We start from the raw sequence: 21,464 nt of genomic DNA, 5'->3' as shown, positions 1-21,464 counted from the left end.
GGTCCAACTGCGCCTCCCCGAACTGGTCCAACTGCGCCTCCCCGAACTGGTCCAACTGCGCCTCCCCGAACTGGTCCAACTGCGCCTCCCCGAACTGGTCCAACTGCGCCTCCCCGAACTGGTCCAACTGCGCCTCCCCGAACTGGTCCAACTGCGCCTCCCCGAACTGGTCCAACTGCGCCTCCCCGAACTGGTCCAACTGCGCCTCCCCGAACTGGTCCAACTGCGCCTCCCCGAACTGGTCCAACTGCGCCTCCCCGAACTGGTCCAACTGCGCCTCCCCGAACTGGTCCAACTGCGCCTCCCCGAACTGGTCCAACTGCGCCTCCCCGAACTGGTCCAACTGCGCCTCCCCGAACTGGTCCAACTGCGCCTCCCCGAACTGGTCCAACTGCGCCTCCCCGAACTGGTCCAACTGCGCCTCCCCGAACTGGTCCAACTGCGCCTCCCCGAACTGGTCCAACTGCGCCTCCCCGAACTGGTCCAACTGCGCCTCCCCGAACTGGTCCAACTGCGCCTCCCCGAACTGGTCCAACTGCGCCTCCCCGAACTGGTCCAACTGCGCCTCCCCGAACTGGTCCAACTGCGCCTCCCCGAACTGGTCCAACTGCGCCTCCCCGAACTGGTCCAACTGCGCCTCCCCGAACTGGTCCAACTGCGCCTCCCCGAACTGGTCCAACTGCGCCTCCCCGAACTGGTCCAACTGCGCCTCCCCGAACTGGTCCAACTGCGCCTCCCCGAACTGGTCCAACTGCGCCTCCCCGAACTGGTCCAACTGCGCCTCCCCGAACTGGTCCAACTGCGCCTCCCCGAACTGGTCCAACTGCGCCTCCCCGAACTGGTCCAACTGCGCCTCCCCGAACTGGTCCAACTGCGCCTCCCCGAACTGGTCCAACTGCGCCTCCCCGAACTGGTCCAACTGCGCCTCCCCGAACTGGTCCAACTGCGCCTCCCCGAACTGGTCCAACTGCGCCTCCCCGAACTGGTCCAACTGCGCCTCCCCGAACTGGTCCAACTGCGCCTCCCCGAACTGGTCCAACTGCGCCTCCCCGAACTGGTCCAACTGCGCCTCCCCGAACTGGTCCAACTGCGCCTCCCCGAACTGGTCCAACTGCGCCTCCCCGAACTGGTCCAACTGCGCCTCCCCGAACTGGTCCAACTGCGCCTCCCCGAACTGGTCCAACTGCGCCTCCCCGAACTGGTCCAACTGCGCCTCCCCGAACTGGTCCAACTGCGCCTCCCCGAACTGGTCCAACTGCGCCTCCCCGAACTGGTCCAACTGCGCCTCCCCGAACTGGTCCAACTGCGCCTCCCCGAACTGGTCCAACTGCGCCTCCCCGAACTGGTCCAACTGCGCCTCCCCGAACTGGTCCAACTGCGCCTCCCCGAACTGGTCCAACTGCGCCTCCCCGAACTGGTCCAACTGCGCCTCCCCGAACTGGTCCAACTGCGCCTCCCCGAACTGGTCCAACTGCGCCTCCCCGAACTGGTCCAACTGCGCCTCCCCGAACTGGTCCAACTGCGCCTCCCCGAACTGGTCCAACTGCGCCTCCCCGAACTGGTCCAACTGCGCCTCCCCGAACTGGTCCAACTGCGCCTCCCCGAACTGGTCCAACTGCGCCTCCCCGAACTGGTCCAACTGCGCCTCCCCGAACTGGTCCAACTGCGCCTCCCCGAACTGGTCCAACTGCGCCTCCCCGAACTGGTCCAACTGCGCCTCCCCGAACTGGTCCAACTGCGCCTCCCCGAACTGGTCCAACTGCGCCTCCCCGAACTGGTCCAACTGCGCCTCCCCGAACTGGTCCAACTGCGCCTCCCCGAACTGGTCCAACTGCGCCTCCCCGAACTGGTCCAACTGCGCCTCCCCGAACTGGTCCAACTGCGCCTCCCCGAACTGGTCCAACTGCGCCTCCCCGAACTGGTCCAACTGCGCCTCCCCGAACTGGTCCAACTGCGCCTCCCCGAACTGGTCCAACTGCGCCTCCCCGAACTGGTCCAACTGCGCCTCCCCGAACTGGTCCAACTGCGCCTCCCCGAACTGGTCCAACTGCGCCTCCCCGAACTGGTCCAACTGCGCCTCGCCGAACTGGTCCAACTGCGCCTCCCCGAACTGGTCCAACTGCGCCTCCCCGAACTGGTCCAACTGCGCCTCCCCGAACTGGTCCAACTGCGCCTCCCCGAACTGGTCCAACTGCGCCTCCCCGAACTGGTCCAACTGCGCCTCCCCGAACTGGTCCAACTGCGCCTCCCCGAACTGGTCCAACTGCGCCTCCCCGAACTGGTCCAACTGCGCCTCCCCGAACTGGTCCAACTGCGCCTCCCCGAACTGGTCCAACTGCGCCTCCCCGAACTGGTCCAACTGCGCCTCCCCGAACTGGTCCAACTGCGCCTCCCCGAACTGGTCCAACTGCGCCTCCCCGAACTGGTCCAACTGCGCCTCCCCGAACTGGTCCAACTGCGCCTCCCCGAACTGGTCCAACTGCGCCTCCCCGAACTGGTCCAACTGCGCCTCCCCGAACTGGTCCAACTGCGCCTCCCCGAACTGGTCCAACTGCGCCTCCCCGAACTGGTCCAACTGAGCCTCCCCGAACTGGTCCAACTGAGCCTCCCCGAACTGGTCCAACTGAGCCTCCCCGAACTGGTCCAACTGAGCCTCCCCGAACTGGTCCAACTGAGCCTCCCCGAACTGGTCCAACTGAGCCTCCCCGAACTGGTCCAACTGAGCCTCCCCGAACTGGTCCAACTGAGCCTCCCCGAACTGGTCCAACTGAGCCTCCCCGAACTGGTCCAACTGAGCCTCCCCGAACTGGTCCAACTGAGCCTCCCCGAACTGGTCCAACTGAGCCTCCCCGAACTGGTCCAACTGAGCCTCCCCGAACTGGTCCAACTGAGCCTCCCCGAACTGGTCCAACTGAGCCTCCCCGAACTGGTCCAACTGAGCCTCCCCGAACTGGTCCAACTGAGCCTCCCCGAACTGGTCCAACTGAGCCTCCCCGAACTGGTCCAACTGAGCCTCCCCGAACTGGTCCAACTGAGCCTCCCCGAACTGGTCCAACTGAGCCTCCCCGAACTGGTCCAACTGAGCCTCCCCGAACTGGTCCAACTGAGCCTCCCCGAACTGGTCCAACTGAGCCTCCCCGAACTGGTCCAACTGAGCCTCCCCGAACTGGTCCAACTGAGCCTCCCCGAACTGGTCCAACTGAGCCTCCCCGAACTGGTCCAACTGAGCCTCCCCGAACTGGTCCAACTGAGCCTCCCCGAACTGGTCCAACTGAGCCTCCCCGAACTGGTCCAACTGAGCCTCCCCGAACTGGTCCAACTGAGCCTCCCCGAACTGGTCCAACTGAGCCTCCCCGAACTGGTCCAACTGAGCCTCCCCGAACTGGTCCAACTGAGCCTCCCCGAACTGGTCCAACTGAGCCTCCCCGAACTGGTCCAACTGAGCCTCCCCGAACTGGTCCAACTGAGCCTCCCCGAACTGGTCCAACTGAGCCTCCCCGAACTGGTCCAACTGAGCCTCCCCGAACTGGTCCAACTGAGCCTCCCCGAACTGGTCCAACTGAGCCTCCCCGAACTGGTCCAACTGAGCCTCCCCGAACTGGTCCAACTGAGCCTCCCCGAACTGGTCCAACTGAGCCTCCCCGAACTGGTCCAACTGAGCCTCCCCGAACTGGTCCAACTGAGCCTCCCCGAACTGGTCCAACTGAGCCTCCCCGAACTGGTCCAACTGAGCCTCCCCGAACTGGTCCAACTGAGCCTCCCCGAACTGGTCCAACTGAGCCTCCCCGAACTGGTCCAACTGAGCCTCCCCGAACTGGTCCAACTGAGCCTCCCCGAACTGGTCCAACTGAGCCTCCCCGAACTGGTCCAACTGAGCCTCCCCGAACTGGTCCAACTGAGCCTCCCCGAACTGGTCCAACTGAGCCTCCCCGAACTGGTCCAACTGAGCCTCCCCGAACTGGTCCAACTGAGCCTCCCCGAACTGGTCCAACTGAGCCTCCCCGAACTGGTCCAACTGAGCCTCCCCGAACTGGTCCAACTGAGCCTCCCCGAACTGGTCCAACTGAGCCTCCCCGAACTGGTCCAACTGAGCCTCCCCGAACTGGTCCAACTGAGCCTCCCCGAACTGGTCCAACTGAGCCTCCCCGAACTGGTCCAACTGAGCCTCCCCGAACTGGTCCAACTGAGCCTCCCCGAACTGGTCCAACTGAGCCTCCCCGAACTGGTCCAACTGAGCCTCCCCGAACTGGTCCAACTGAGCCTCCCCGAACTGGTCCAACTGAGCCTCCCCGAACTGGTCCAACTGAGCCTCCCCGAACTGGTCCAACTGAGCCTCCCCGAACTGGTCCAACTGAGCCTCCCCGAACTGGTCCAACTGAGCCTCCCCGAACTGGTCCAACTGAGCCTCCCCGAACTGGTCCAACTGAGCCTCCCCGAACTGGTCCAACTGAGCCTCCCCGAACTGGTCCAACTGAGCCTCCCCGAACTGGTCCAACTGAGCCTCCCCGAACTGGTCCAACTGAGCCTCCCCGAACTGGTCCAACTGAGCCTCCCCGAACTGGTCCAACTGAGCCTCCCCGAACTGGTCCAACTGAGCCTCCCCGAACTGGTCCAACTGAGCCTCCCCGAACTGGTCCAACTGAGCCTCCCCGAACTGGTCCAACTGAGCCTCCCCGAACTGGTCCAACTGAGCCTCCCCGAACTGGTCCAACTGAGCCTCCCCGAACTGGTCCAACTGAGCCTCCCCGAACTGGTCCAACTGAGCCTCCCCGAACTGGTCCAACTGAGCCTCCCCGAACTGGTCCAACTGAGCCTCCCCGAACTGGTCCAACTGAGCCTCCCCGAACTGGTCCAACTGAGCCTCCCCGAACTGGTCCAACTGAGCCTCCCCGAACTGGTCCAACTGAGCCTCCCCGAACTGGTCCAACTGAGCCTCCCCGAACTGGTCCAACTGAGCCTCCCCGAACTGGTCCAACTGAGCCTCCCCGAACTGGTCCAACTGAGCCTCCCCGAACTGGTCCAACTGAGCCTCCCCGAACTGGTCCAACTGAGCCTCCCCGAACTGGTCCAACTGAGCCTCCCCGAACTGGTCCAACTGAGCCTCCCCGAACTGGTCCAACTGAGCCTCCCCGAACTGGTCCAACTGAGCCTCCCCGAACTGGTCCAACTGAGCCTCCCCGAACTGGTCCAACTGAGCCTCCCCGAACTGGTCCAACTGAGCCTCCCCGAACTGGTCCAACTGAGCCTCCCCGAACTGGTCCAACTGAGCCTCCCCGAACTGGTCCAACTGAGCCTCCCCGAACTGGTCCAACTGAGCCTCCCCGAACTTGTCCAACTGAGCCTCCCCGAACTGGTCCAACTGAGCCTCCCCGAACTGGTCCAACTGAGCCTCCCCGAACTGGTCCAACTGAGCCTCCCCGAACTGGTCCAACTGAGCCTCCCCGAACTGGTCCAACTGAGCCTCCCCGAACTGGTCCAACTGAGCCTCCCCGAACTGGTCCAACTGAGCCTCCCCGAACTGGTCCAACTGAGCCTCCCCGAACTGGTCCAACTGAGCCTCCCCGAACTGGTCCAACTGAGCCTCCCCGAACTGGTCCAACTGAGCCTCCCCGAACTGGTCCAACTGAGCCTCCCCGAACTGGTCCAACTGAGCCTCCCCGAACTGGTCCAACTGAGCCTCCCCGAACTGGTCCAACTGAGCCTCCCCGAACTGGTCCAACTGAGCCTCCCCGAACTGGTCCAACTGAGCCTCCCCGAACTGGTCTAAATATAAATGTTCAAGGACCAGTAAATAAATGTTGGCTCTATTGAAATGTCACTTTTTATTATTGTTCAGACTTCATCTGTGACTATTTTCCACCCTTTATGTGATTTATCTATATTGTCCATGGTGCATTACAGTAATTTAATGCCAGTTTTCTGCCTTTGGTCTAAAGTGAAAACACAGAGATGCTGGATGAACTCAGCCAGTCACACAGTGTCCACAGGAGGTAAAGATAGATTGACATTTCTGGCTTGAGTTCTTCTTCAAGGTAGAAGCAAAAGGCTGGCAGGTATCTAGATGAAAGACTAGAGATTAAGGGGGAAGGAGTCTAGACCAAAGAGTCAAAAGGTGTTAACTGGATATGATAAGAGGAGAGGTGAGAATTGATTTTGGCTCTGTGAAAGGAGACGGTTGGGGGGGGGGGGGGTGGTGGAAGAAAAGAGATGGAGGTAGGAACTGAGTTACAGGCAAAGGTAAAAAGGTAAGAACTTTATTCCCTGGACAGTAGAAGAATTAGGTTGGATTTGAAGGAGATATTTAAAATTATGAGGGGGATTGACAAAGTAAATGTAGATAGGGCTTTTACCACTGAGAACACGGGTTAAGGGTGAAAGGGGAAATGTTTAGGGGGAACATGAGGTGGAAACTCTTCACAGCGAGAGGGGTGGGAGTGTGGAACGAGCTGCCAGCTGAAGTGGTGAATGCTGGCTGAATTTTAACATTTAAGAGGAATTTGAACCGGTACATGGATGGAAGGGGTATGAAGGGCTATGTACTGGGTGCAGTTCAGTAGGACAAGGAAAAAAAGTTCAACACAGACTAGAAGGGTCAAAGGGACATTCTATGGTTCTATAATAATGGGGTTAGAGTTATGGATAAAGAAAAATAAAAATAAAATGACAGGCTCTAGGGGTAATCTTTTAATCAGATGAGGGAAGATTTTGGTATTGATAAGAATTCTTTGTTTCTATATTATCAAATTCGATCTTTGGTAGAGATATGATTTTACCTGAAATGACTAAATTTGAGACTTTTCTTATGAAGGTACCAGAGAAGGGTTATATTTCATCTATGTATCAAATATTACAGGATGGTATGGATAAAAAGGGTTGGGATAGATCTAAAAGTAAATGGGAAGCGGATACTGGTTTTATTTTTTCCGAAGATGATTGGTTAGATATTTGTTATGATAGTGTAACTAGATTGATAAATGCACGTTATGCAATGATTAACTATAATTTTTTACATCAATTATATTTAACACCTGAAAAATTAAAAAAGTATGGTTTTAATAAATCAGATTTGTGTTTTAGATGTGGTGATACGGTTGGAACTTTTTTTCAAGCTGTTTGGTCATGTATACATATACAATCTGTTTGGAAGAAAATTCAATCGTTTTTAGAATACCTGTATAAGATTAAAATAGTTTTAGATCCAACAGTATTTTTATTGGGTAGTTTGCAACCTCTGAAAGGCTTGGGATTAGGTAAGTTTCAGCTTGCTTTTGTATATTTAGCTTTATCCGTAGTGGAAAAATGTATTGCTAGTACACAGAAAGATACAAATATGATTGATATTCATAGATGGCATGAGATGAAATGTTGTTTAATAATGGGAAAAATTACATATGTTTAGCATGATAATTATAATTTTTTTATTAATAAGTGGTTGTTATATTCAGAATATTTACATTTCAATTTACATTGATTAGATCTTAATATGTATATTTAATTTTTCTTTAATATTTTTTATTTTTTCTTTCCTTATGGCTCTCCTTAGGAGAGTTGGCTGAAGGGGGGGGGGGGGGTTCTTTTCTTTTCTCTTTTTTTTATATATATAAAAAATAACGTTCATGTTTATGGTTAATTGTTGTATATGTCATATATTATTTGTTTTTTGAACGAATAAATAAAGTTAAAAAAAAATGGGGAAGAGGAGATGGGATGGAGGGGGTTTCACAGAAATAGGAGAACGGGGTGTTCTCATTCATTTACTGCAAGACGTTTTGGTCTGCCCCCATTGAAAATTTAGTGAGCTTAGTTTTAATTGATTCACATTCCTTATCCAATGCAGGAGGTGAATCCCATGGTTCCACTACCCTTGGAACCAAAGGCACTTCCCAATATTCTATGAAACAGCCTCACTACAATTTTAGAGACGATTCCTGTCAGTTATTCATTTTTGGAGTGAAACTCTGAAGTTCGCTGACGCCGTAATTGAAGTAAAAACACGATGCTGGTGACACTCAGCAGGATGAACATCGAACTTTATATAACAAAGATAAAGGTACATGATCAATGAGTCGGGCTTGAGCCCCTCATCAAAGTATGAACACAATGTAGGGAGGCGCCTGAATAAAATGGTGGGTGGGGGGGAAGGGGAGGAGCACGGTCCCACAGGCAGGAGGTAATAGGTGGATAAGGGAGGGAGGGCACAGCAGCAAACAGAGGGAGGAGTGGGGGGGACTGGAGGAAAGAAGACAGAGGGATGGGATGGGGTGCGAGAACTGGGAACGATCACTGAACAACGTACCCATTCCAGGATCTCTATCGACAGATGACTCCTCGTCTTCGTTTGCCATTCCCGCCACTGACTCAGACTCCAAATCATGCCGCTGGTCCCTCTCCTGCCCTTCCGTGCTCTCGTCACTCGATTCCTCCGAGGTGAAGTTCCCATTGCTGCTACTCGTGCTGCTGTGTTCCTCCACACTATCGCAGCCATCAAACAGCTCAAAGTCTTCTTCACTATTGCCTACAAAGGTCATTCTGGTATCATTCTGAGGCTGAAAAAGCAATGGGGAGAAAGTAGGGTCAGGGAAGCACGTAGATCATTCCAACACAGTACAGGCCCTTTGGCCCAAGATGTGCTGACCTACATAAACCTACTCAATGATCTAAATTGTACCCACCTCACACCCATAACCCTCTAGTTTTCCTGCCTTCTGAGCATCTTCTAAATGTCCCGATGGTTCCAGCCTCTACCAATCTATCCCTGGTGTCTCCCCTGTAGTTTCCACCCCCACCTTCTAGAGACATCCTCTGGTGTTTGGTACTGTTGAGCTGGGAAAACAGTGCTGGCTGTCCACCCTGTCCATGCCTCGCAGAATCTTCCCAGCTTCTATTACATCACCTCTCATCCTTCTTTGCTCCAAAGGGAATAGCTCTGCTAACCTTGGCGTGAAACACATGATTGTACCAGAAACAAAGATACTGGAGGAACTCAGCAGGTCTTGCAGCATTTATCGGAGGTTAAGATATTACTGACATTTCGGGGCTGAGTCCTTCCTCAAGGCCTGAGCAAAAAGGCAAGGCAGTCGTCTGTATTCAAAGGCTGGGAGGAGGAGTGGAGAATAGGAGGGGGAGGAGAGCAGACCAACAGATAAAAGACACCCCTTTGGGCAGCATGGGTTCATGGAGCAGAAGGGCCTGTTGCCATGCTGTATGTCTAGATTACATTTTGTTTTAAACAGTTAAAAAAATTTAAAGAACTTCAATGTGGCCAAGACGCCAAACCCTAGATTTTGTACCACACTGTAACAACTGGGTTTGTCACTGCTCTCGGAAATCGATTTGAAATGTTGTTTCATTCGTCCATCGTTATTGAATGAAGATCTACCGGGACCAATGCCTGAAGAGGGTGCACAAAATCAGTGAACTGGTCCAACATGGCCTGATTCCATTCCGTAAATGGTTATTATGGTTAACACATTGGGAAGCATAGACTGGGGTAGAAACAATGTCAGGGGATAAAAGACGACAAATCTATTGCACACATGGATAACACAAGACTGCGAACCACAGATGCTGGAAGAGGCACATGATCCTTAAACCTACTCTGCCATTCACCAGGATCATGACTAATCTTCTACCTCAGCTCCATTTCCTGCCCTCTCTCTATATTCCTCTAATGCACAGGAGAATCTCAGTTTCAAATGCAAGCAATAACTCCAGGGCAGATAATACCAAAACTTCAGCATCCCTGAACGAAGAACTTTCTTCTCATTTTACTTCTAAATGACCATCCCTTATTTTGAGTCTGTAACCCCTGGTTACAGGCTCCTCGGCAAGGGAACCACCCTGGCAGTCCTAAAAATTTTGAAAATAGCAGAGTAAGTTCGACATTGGTTTGCAACCCCAGTGAATCAATAGAGACCAATACTGGAGGAAATGTTGATCCATCTTCTCACCAAGGCCCATTTGTCTATCTCCCAATAAGAATCTTATTTGTGCAGCATCTGACAGATTTCCAATTTATTGTCAGAGATAAATACCCAGTAACCGTACCCACATTGTGATGCAGCTGGCCTGGACGTTCTTGCTAGATCTCCTATAGAAGGTTGACATGATGGCGGCTGGTAGCCTTGCCCACTTCAGTCTTCTCAGGAAGGGCAGTTGCCGTTGTGCCTTCCTGACAAGTGAGGAGATGTTGAGTATTCACGATAGATCACGAGATGAGTGAATTCCAAGGAACTTGGTGCTCTCCACTACAGAGCAGTTGATGTGTAATGAACGGTGGTTGTCCCTGGTCCTCCTGACATCTATGATCATTTCCTTCATCTTGTCCACATTGAGACTCAGGTTATTACTCCTGCACCATTTCATGAGATGTTCCATCTCTTCTCTACAGGCGATTCATCCTTGTTGCTGATAAGGCCAACGACTTGTCTCATCTGCAAATTTGATGACACTGTTGGATGCAGTCATGGGTCAGTAGCATGAACAGGAGTGGGCTGAGCACACAGCCTTGAGGTGCGTCAGGGCTCAGCGTGATGGGGCTCAACATTCTGCTACCAACTCAGACTGGGGTCTTTCCGGTAGGATGTTCAGGATACAGTCAATTCCCAGAGAGAACACCTTCCCCAGTCCCTCCGGGGAATGATTGTATTAAACGCTGAGCTAAAGTCGATGAACAGCAGCCTGGTGTATGAGGTGTCGTTCTCCAGGTGGGCTGACCAAATTTGAGGTGTCCAACTAACAAATCCTTGACACAACCATTCACAGAGATAGGTTTGTTCTCAATGTAGCTGGGGCAGAGAATTACAACAAGGTGCATCTACAGAGAGTGGCTAAACCCACAAATTCACACCAAATCCATCTGTTATTTCCCTGGATCAGAAATGACAGTTTTGCTTCATGCCAAAGTGTAAAGAAACAGAGGCTTGATTTTTGTAACATCTGGTTCATTGGGCAGCACAGTTAGTGCCACGTGGTTACAGCGCCGGTGATCAGCGTTAACATCCTGCGCTGTCTGTAAGGTGTTTGTATGTTCTCCCTGTAACTAAGTAGGTTTTCCCCAGTGGGTCCAGTTTCCTCCCTCCATTCAAAAATGTAGAGGGACTGAAGGCTAATTGGGTGTAAATTGGGTAGCACAGGCCAGAAGGGCCTGTTACCATGCTGTATGTTAAAAAATTCTTGGCTCACAGATTTTTCAAAAAGCATTACCAAAATGTTGGCATCCACAAAAGAATCAGTTACCAAACTGAGGAATGATGTTGGTATCGTATGAAGGCTCCATCACACACCAACTGGAGGAACTTGTACTGTGGAACACAACACTACAGCACGGGAAGAGCCCTTCACCCCACGATCACAGCGCTGAACAAATCAAACTGAAACCTCTGACTGAACATGGTCCATATTCCAACATATTCATAGGTCTAACAGCCTCTTAAATCATCTAATCATGTCTCCTCCACCACTACCCTTGCCAGCCTGATCCAGGGATCCACTACTCTATGTAAAAAAAAAACTTGCCCTTTTAAACAAGATCATCTGCATATTCTGGGGTCAATGCATCCCTGACGAAAGACTCAGGCCCAAAACTTTGGTTATTCTTTATGTCCCATCGATGCTGCCAAGTTTCTCCATCATATTAAACTTCTCCCCTTCTCGCCTCATGCCCTCTAGTGTCAGGTATCAGGTGCATTTTGTTGTCATTTTAACAAATTATGAGGAGACAATGTTCTTGATTTTAAAAAGCTGCTTGACATAAACAAAACAAATAATTGTTCAGAGATTAAACAATAACACAAGCCTGGTTGCAAATTACAATATAACTGGATACACAGGCTATACATTACACCTCAAAAGTTAAATAAATGGGACCCAACAGTATCTGACAGATGTTTTCGATGTAAAAAATAAATGGGAACAACAATTCATGCAATCTGGACATGTGAGAAAGTAGAAAAATTTTGGGAAGATCTAAACCAAATATTAAATAAAATTACAGAAAACAATATACCAAAAAACCCAGAGATCTTCCTCCTAAGTAACATAAAAAACAAAGAATTTGGACTTGATTTGGATGGTGCACAAAAAAGATTTGTTAAGATAGCTCTTTCTTCTTTGGCTTGGCTTCGCGGACGAAGATTTATGGAGGGGGTAAAAAGCTCTAGCCGTAGCAAAAAAATGTATTATGTCAACCTGGAAATTGGAAGATAATTTGAAAATACAACAATGGTATATAGAAATTAATAAATGTATTCCATTAGAAAAAATAACATATAGTTTAAGAAATAATATTGAAATATTTGAACAAATATGGGAGCCTTACATGAAACACAATAGAGAAAACCTACCGGGGACATTCACTACCTAAATTAACGAAAGGAGAAGGAAATGAAAAGAATTGACTCAGTGGAATTTCTTGTTTATTTTTATTGAATGACAACATTGTTTGACTGGTTTAATGTATCTTAGATTTTGTACTTTAAATGGATGGGGGGGGAGGTAGGGAGGGTGGGATGGGAGGAGTGGGGGGAGAGAAAATGGCACTGTATATATTTGAAAGGGAAAATGTATGCATCATGGTCAATGTGGTTTATGGTGTGAAAAATAAAAAAAAAGCCTGGTTGCAAACTAGATGTTAAAAATGTTCGTCAGTTCAAGTGGAGAAGAACATTCCCTGATCCTGAGGGGCCGCTATGGGCTGCTAGTCATGTGGCCTTCCCAGTTCAGGTCAGCGACCTCTCCAGGACAAGATGTTGAAAAAGTCCACCAGTGTTTAGGGAAAATCAGTCATAATTCGCAGAGCTCTCAGAAACACCAGTGTCGTCTGCCCCCGAGACCTGGGACAACTCATCCTCCGGACTTTACCATGAGGTCCAGGACACACATTTTTAGCCTCCGAACTTGCTACATCTCCAAGACTCCAATCGCAACTGGACATTATTCCAACTCTGCCGCTCCATTCTCTCCTCTCTACCCCCGATATCAGGCATCCACGACATTACTGTAGAGTCTGAAAAGCCGCCAGGACACAATGACACATAGTGGCTCGATCTCCTCTCTAGGCAGCACCTGGATCTCAGTTCTTCAGTGGTCGAGTTCTCTGCAACTTCACAGCATCAACTCGGATCCTCATGTTCAGCGCTTTCCTTTTATAACACCTGAGTCAATGATCCAAAGTCCAATCTCCTTGAATCAAAAGCTGTGCATGGCACCAGCTTGTGAGTTTCTGGTGCAACGGTTGTCCAGAGTAGCCGCTGTGGAATGGGTCCATGCCGCCATCTTGCTTCAATAGTGTGTGGCAACTCTGGATAAAGATTCTGGCTGTCGACCCTATCTAAGGCTCATTACATTCGACCTAATCTACATGAAAGTCTGGAGAAGTAATTGGCTTTCTCTGTGGGCAAATGTCTACTGAGTGAGCTGGTGAAGATATTGAAAGGTTAGCAGAGTCAAAACAATTGGCACTGTCAAATTTACACAAGATCTTCTGTAACCCAGGAAACTGCTGAACAGATAATTGGCTACAGTGTCACATCTCATAACACATTTAAAACTAATATATAATAATTTTCATTTTAATCACACTCCATAGGACATGTTTTAATTGGGCTGGGATAATAGTTATATCTTAGAACCCTTTGTCCATGAGCTGAGCAAAATAAAGTGGTGGGAGAGGGGAGAGACAGGGAAATTGTTGCAAACTATAAATCCTTCAATCTGATAACATCATTATCAGGATGAGGAGTTTGAGGAGATTCGGAAGGTCACTGAAGACTCTCAGAAACTTTTATGGGTGTAGCATGGAGAGCATTCTGGCTGGTTGCATCACTGCCTGCTACAATAGTGCCAACATTCAAGACAAGAAAAAACTCCAGAGGCTGGTTAACTCGGCCTGCGACACCACGAGCACCAGACTTCACTCCATAAGAGGCAGTGTTCCTGAATGGACAATGACCCTGCTTTATTTGGACTTTTCCAGGCATCATTTTTATTTATTTTGTACATAAACGTTTGCACTGAGATGCTACCTCGCAACAAGGAATTTTGTGACACACTCGTGACAATAAATTATGATTTTGCCGATAATCACCTCCTTTCCAGAACTCAGACACAACTCCAAGGCAAAATAAATCAAATATAAATTTAAGCAACAGTAATTCCATCCTTAAAACCCACCAACTCTCAGTTGCGGAGCAACAATGTAATTCTGGCAACTTCCTTCATCCCAGCAGGTAACAAATTAACTTCAACAGAAAGTATCAAACATATTATGAAGACAATTTCTTGGGAAAGGAACAGCAACAAGACAATGACACCTCATTGGAAAAGACAGGGGTTTCAGTTATCAATGAACTTCCAGGTAATTTCAATGCCAAATATTCTCACTTCCCATTTATTTTAGCAACACTTTTTTAAAATAATCTCACAATACCTCATCGGTTCAGTTCCAAAGCAACTTAATTTCTGAACCAACATCACATTGCGGCCATCTTAGGAAGGGCTATCACCGTGCAAGGTGGTGGCTTATTGGAGGGACGGTCATCCTCTTCAAACAATAGGAAATGCTGATTATCGAACAACTGATTACTCCTCCCTTGGTTGATAGAGCATTCTGGGAAATGCAGTGGATAGAGTTGGATTTATTGTATTGCCCTCATCCACTTTAACTCATTTACGGAGAAAACTCTTTAATATTAAACAGCTTCGATAAATGGATGTTTAAACCCAAACAATTTAAGCTATCTATGTTTGCAATGATGTGATTTTCCCCACAACGAATTGGTTATTTGGGACCTGTGCAAACCCCTGGAACAGTTTGCTCAACGGTGAGTCGCATTGCAGAGAAGAGGTGGAGACTCTCATAAAAAGGTGTGAGAATGACAAGCTGAGCCTCAATGTGGACAAGATGAAGGAGATGATCGTGGATCAGGAGGACCAGGAATTACCATCTTTCACTACACATCAACACTTCTGTAGCAGAGAGAGTGGAGAGCGCCTAGTTCAACACCTTAGTGTTCAACACCTTTACAGACCAGCAATTGGGACCAGTGTTCAAATCCGGTGCTGTCTGTAAGGCATTTGTATGTTATCCCCATGTCTGCGTAGATGACAAGAGTGGCAGAGAGGATTACTGGGGTGTCTCTTCCCACCTCCCCCCCCCACTCCATCAATGTGATCTATCAGGGTCATTGTCTAAAGTGGGCGCACTAATCATCGAGGACCCCTTCCACCCTGCACACAGCATCTTTCAGCTGCTCCTGTCGGGGAAGAAAAACTAGAGGATCAGAGCCAGCTCCATCAGGCTGAGGAACAGCTTCTTCCCATGGGCAGTGAGAATGGTGAACGACCAGAGGAACTGCTGCCTGACTGTTTCGTCACGTTGTACATGTAGAATTGGATGATAACAAAGAAAAACTTGAAGAGTTGCTTATGTGATACCTTTAATGACTCTAACATTCCTTGTGAAGATGTGGAATAGATAAAGCAAGAAACAGTGATAGCTCTTGCCTCAGAATGTGTAAATCTGAATCTAGAGCACTGCAACAGACCCCACCATCTGCAGATGTCTCTTCTTACTGACCTCCTGAAACTCGAACACTTAGATCAGAGGTCAGAGGGGAAAGATTTAAAAGGGACTTGAAGGGGACCTTCAGTGGGTGGGGTGGGGGGGGTGGGGTGTAGTGTATGGAATGAGCTGCTAGAGCAAACTATAGAAATGTGGACAGGTGATGCGCTGCACAGATACGTGGAGACTGCAGGTTCAGAGGGGTGTGGTGTGAACTCGGGTAAAGGGACTGGCTGTGTACAAAATGGGATGAAGTGTATGTTTCTGTGCCTCCCTATGCTCTCTAATGTTCTATTGACTTATTTATGAATTAGGTATATTTAAAATTCAGAAAGAGAGGCACACGAGCTGCTTGGTTTCTCTTGCTTGGTTCTCTGGTTATCCGAGAGACAGAGTGCAGCCCCCGGTTTGTCCAAAGCATTTTGCAATCAGTGGACAATGTTCAGTTCCAGACACTAATTTCTGCTGATGGCAAATCTGTCTATGTTACAGAAGACTAAAGCAAACTTCATGCAATGTTGTACCGTTTTATTACAAGCAATAAAGGAGTCTTGAATCAAACAGCACTAATCTTTAATTCACTGCACTAAATCGGATCTTTTGTTACTTTATCAATCTATACTAATTTGATTAAATTATACAAACCTGTTATATTAGTTTTACCTTTAATTGATGCAAGAAGAACATGAGCAAGTTTTTGTTAAGGGAGATTAATTGCTGGTGGCAACTGCAGCCAAGGGCTTGCATCAGGCTGTGGACTGCAGAGACTGGCTGAAGGGTACCAGGTGTTGGATTCAGGATGCGAAAGGGCAGGGGGGGAACCCGAGTGAGGTGGGGACAGAGCAGGGGCGGTGGGGGGGGGGGAAATGGGAGACAGACCCTTTAACTCACATGTTTGAAGGAGCTATCTGAGGCAGCTTTGCAGTTTTGCTCTTCAATACATTTCCCCAACTCAAACCTTTGGTCGGCACCTTGAAAGAAAGAAATAATAAAGAAAGCAAAACATTTAAATAAAATCTCTTTTATTATTGCAATCGTTAAAAACAAACTTGCTATTAAATTGAAACAAAAGCAAAAATAAATGCTGGAAAAGCCACAGGTCAGGCAGCATCTGGGGAAAGAGAATCCAAGTTTTTGTTTTACATTTGAGTCTCATCAGATGAAGGATTCACACCCAAAATCTCTGCCTCTCTCCCCACAGAAGCAGTCTGATGTGCCAAGCCTTTTCTGAATTTCTGTTTTAATATGTCACCACTCCAAACCCGATTCGAGCTCCAATCAATAGATTGGAGCAGCCAGTGAGATGCTGTCTGTCTGGACAGGGTAATAACAGCTGCTTTACTGGAGACAACTGGAGAAAGGGCCAAAACAGCGGTATCGTGGACTCTGGGTGGGTGCTCCAGCGGCACCCCACTTCAACAGGATTTTATTTGCATATCATCCAGGCCTTCCCACTCTCTTGTCCTGGGAAAAAGAGATAGTCTCACTAATTATTCAACAGGACGATGAAAACCATTAGTTTGTATTTTAAATTTAGACATACAGCATGGTAACAGGCTATTTCGGCCCACAAGTTCACGTCACCAAATTACACATGATTGACCTCTGCTACGCTTTGGAACAGTAGGAGAAAACCGGAGCCCCTGGTGAAAACCCAAGCAGACAGGGAGAATGGACAAACTCCTTTCAGATATCCATGGATTCAAAACCAGGTCCTGATCTCTGGCGCTGTAGCGCAGACTGTTCCAATTATTAGATCATCTCCTACTTTCACATCGAAACCTGGCAGAGCTAGCTAACAGAACATTACAACAGGCCACAAGGACCAAGAGGTCTCATGGCGCTCAGGTACATCCACACCAGGTTTTACTTCTAAATCGATAGATAACGACAAATGTGGTCTCATCTGATCCTCCCCGACAGCTGAAACACCTCTTGATGCTCTCAGTATCTGCAGAATGAGCACTTCTTGAAAAGCTTTCTCACAACGTACAGGAGGCCATTCAGCCCACAAGATCCCTGCTGAAACCAGGCACATCAATCCCATCAGCCCCTTTCCCAAAGCACTGTAACTTATTTTCTCTGGGATGCCCCTTCACCACATTTGATTATTTTTTACCACTTGCCAAGGAGCAGCAAATCTCTGGGATGTGGGCAGATGCTTCCATGGACACAAACTCCAACAGAGGTCAGCATCCAACCTGGGTCCCTGCAGCTGAGGGAGAATCTCATCCTTGTTTGTCACCATTAGTAAAACACGAAAGGCTGAAGGCACTGTGGGTGAAGTAAAACCACGATGCTGGAGAAACTCAGCAGGTCAAACAGTGAACTTTATACATCAAGGTATCATAACATGATGAAGGGCACAAGCCCAATACGTTGGTTCTATCCCTTTGTCTTTGCTGTATAAAGTTCACTGTTTGACCTGCTGATTTTCTCCACCTTTGTGTTTTTACTTGTTTTCCACCAAGCCCTTCCCCCCCCCCTTATAATTTTTTGATGAACAGTAATTGGAAACACAGCCAGATCCGTGGGAATTAGTCCCTCTTGGCTGCTGATCTGTTTCCAGACTTTACGAGTCTTACCAGAACCGCCACTCTGAATGCTCTTTGCCTCCAGCCCTAAAGATTGATTGGGCAGAAAATACCCCCGTTTCGCTACCCATGGAGCTTTGTTCAACACCTTTGCTTTCTTCGTTGGTGGCTTCCCCTGTACACCAAGAAGAAAGTAATCGTTACACAAACAAAAACTGACAAGATGACCAGGTCAGGCAAGATTTGAGGGGAGATATTTTAGATTTGTTGCCAGAGTATATGCATGACGTCACATACAACCTTGAGATTCTTTTTCCTGTGCATGAGGCAGAATTGCCACTTATTAGTCGTGCAAAAATCTGTACTCAATGTACACATGCAAATAAATAAAGAGGTAAAACACTAAAGTCTGCAGACACCGTGATTGAAATAAAGTAACAATGTTGGAGAAACTCAGCTGGTCTAACAGCGATCTTTATACAGCAAAGATAAGATACATAACCAACGATTCAGGCTTGAGCCCCTCATCAACACATCAGCAAAATGTAGGTAGTTGCCCACATAATTTTTGAAGGGTGGGAGGAAACTTGATCACCTGGAGGAAACCCACGCACACTCGGGGAGAACGTACAAACTCCTTCCAGACAGCACCACATTTGAACCCGGGTAGCTGGCACTGTAAAAATATTATGATAGCCATGCTGACCCTATTGGCTGAGACATTTGGATAGTCTGTTGCTCCACTGGTCTGTGGATCCCTCCTTGTGAACAAGACATCAAACCCCAGGCTCAGGGATTTATCAGACTGCTTGGATTTTTGTGTTTTTTTTTAAAAAGGACCCTAATCAATGAGGTTAGATTAATACAGGTCGAGAACTAATGAAACACAAGAACTGCAGATGCTGGAACCTTGACCAATCAACGAGAAGCTGAAGGAACTCAGTGGGACAGGCAGCGTCCATGGAGAGAAATCGTCCGTCAACATTTCGGGTTGGCTTGCGGCAGGGATGCCCACTATCACCTTTATTGTTTGCGTTAGCTATAGAACTACTAGCAGAATTGATAAGAATAGATAATAATATAAAAGGAATAAAAATAAAAGACAAGGAATATAAAATCAGTCTATTTGCGGATGATGTTATAGTGTAATTAACAGAACCAGAACTAACAATAAAAGAATTATATAAGAAATTGAAGGAATATGGAGAAGTGTCGGGTTACAAGATAAATGTAAATAAAAGTGAAGCAATGCCTATGAATAATGCGGATTTCTCAAAATTTAAGAAGGAATCTCCATTTAGATGGCAAATGCAGGCAATAAGATACCTAGGTGTACAAATAAACAAAAATCTCGGCCAACTATATAAACTCAATTATTATCCACTAATGAAAAAATTACAGGACGATTTAGAGCATTGGAAAGATTTGCCACTAACACTAATAGGAAGGATAAACTGTATTAAAATGAACATTTTTCCAAGGATATTATACTTATTCCAGGCATTGCCAATACACTGACAGAAAAATTCTTCAAGGAGTTGAAGAAAATAATAAGGAAATTTTTATGGAGAGGGGGGAAACCGAGGATAGCACTAGATAAATTAACAGAATGGTATAAACAAGGAGGCTTACAACTGCCAAACTTTAAAAATTATTATAGAGCCGCACAATTAAGATACCTATCAGATTTTTATCAAACAAGGGAAAAACCAGACTGGACGAGATTAGAATTAGATAAAATAGGGGAAAAGATACCTGAACACATATTATATAAATGGGATGAAAAATTGGTACAACATAGAAGTTCTCCAGTATTACATCATCTCCTCAATATTTGGAAGAAGATTCATGTAGAAAGAAATAAAACAAATTATCAATTACCAAAACTAATATTGACGCAAAACAAGTTACTCCCTTTTACAATAGATAACCTTTCCTTTGGAGAATGGGGAAAAAAAGGGATTAAAAGAATAGAAAATTGTTTTTCAGGAAATAGATTCTTATCCTTTGAACAAATGAAAGATAAGTACAATATAACTCAAGATACAGTGCTGGCATATTACCAATTGAGATCCTACTTGAAGGATAAATTAGGAAGCAGTTTGAGTTTGCCAGAGGCAAGTAACCTTGAATATGTGATTACAGATATAATGATAATCAAAAGATTTATAACAAATATGTATATTAAACTGCAAGAAAAGGAGAATGAGGAAACAAATGGTAAAACTAAACAAAAATGGGAACAAGATTTAAATATAAAGATAAAAAAGGAAACATGGGAGAAATTATGTTCTGGAACGATGAGAAATACAATAAATACAAGGTTACGTATGATACAATATAACTGGATACACAGACTATACATTACACCTCAAAAGTTAAATAAATGGGACCCAACAGTATCTGATAGATGTTTTCGATGTAAAAAAGAAATGGGAACAACAATTCATGCAATCTGGACATGTGAGAAAGTAGAAAAATTTTGGGAAGATCTCAATCAGATATTAAATAAAATAACAGAAAACAATATACCAAAGAATTCAGAGATCTTTCTCCTAAGTAACATAAAAAACAAAGAATTTGGAATTGATTTGGAGGATGCACAAAAATGATTTGTTAAGATAGCTCTAGCTGTAGCAAAAAAATGAATTATGTCAACCTGGAAATTGGAAGATAATTTGAAAATACAACAATGGTATATAGAAATGAATAAATGTATTCCATTAGAAAAAATAACATATAGTTTAAGAAATAATATTGAAATATTCGAACAAATATGGGAGCCTTACATTAAATACAATAGCGAAAACCTACCGGGGACAATCATTACCTAAGTTGATGGAAGGAGAAGGAAAGAAAAGAATGGACTCAGTAGAATTTCTGGTGTATTTTTGTTGAGTGACAACATTGTCTGACTGGTTTAATATATCCTAGATTGTATACCTTAAATGGATGGGGGGGGGGGTGGGTTGGGAGGAGGGAGGTGGGGTGGAGAAAATGTCACTGTATATGTGTGTAAAGGAAAAAGTGTGTATCATGGCTAATGTGATTTATGGTGTGAAAAATAAAAAATTAAAAAAAACATTTTGGGTTGGCTTTTATTCTTGATGAACTGCAGTGGACTCAGAATGGCAGGTAGGAGTCAAACGTTTTGCTGAGGGCATGAACGTGGTGAGGACCAAATAACCAGCTACATTTCATAATCAGCTGGTCACCATTACAGATGCTCAGCTCCACGTCATTAGATGTCAGAGATTAACTTCTATAAACTGTCATTTTTGGCATCAATTGTGTCACCTTGGGTGAGATACAGACCAGAGGGCATGGGTTAAGGGTATAAGGGGAAAAGTTTAGGGTGGCATGGTTAA

At 47.2% G+C, this 21,464-nt stretch overlaps 1 protein-coding gene across 6 annotated transcripts in view; it reads right to left on the bottom strand.

Annotated features, from left to right (window-relative positions):
• Window positions 1-21,464, bottom strand: part of LOC138748355 (lethal(3)malignant brain tumor-like protein 2) — a 96,276-nt gene that overhangs the window by 67,402 nt on the left and 7,410 nt on the right. For 5 of the 6 annotated variants that reach the window (XR_011347968.1, XR_011347970.1, XR_011347969.1 and 2 more), the window contains exons 4-6: window positions 18,148-18,271; window positions 16,454-16,533; window positions 8,297-8,546 (exon numbers count right to left, since the gene is read on the bottom strand). Coding sequence is in view for 3 of the 6 variants with exons in the window: in XM_069908398.1 (XP_069764499.1) it covers window positions 8,297-8,546; window positions 16,454-16,533; window positions 18,148-18,271 (454 nt within the window). In the remaining 3 variants the exon portion in view is untranslated. The remainder of the gene's footprint in view (window positions 1-8,296; window positions 8,547-16,453; window positions 16,534-18,147; window positions 18,272-21,464) is intronic. The other variant, XM_069908400.1, reaches the window with a different exon arrangement.

This window comes from Narcine bancroftii, chromosome 13, assembly GCF_036971445.1.
Source record: "Narcine bancroftii isolate sNarBan1 chromosome 13, sNarBan1.hap1, whole genome shotgun sequence".
In the NCBI taxonomy this organism is placed as follows: Eukaryota; Metazoa; Chordata; class Chondrichthyes; order Torpediniformes; family Narcinidae; genus Narcine; species Narcine bancroftii.
This window is presented reverse-complemented; position numbering and strand designations above follow the sequence as displayed.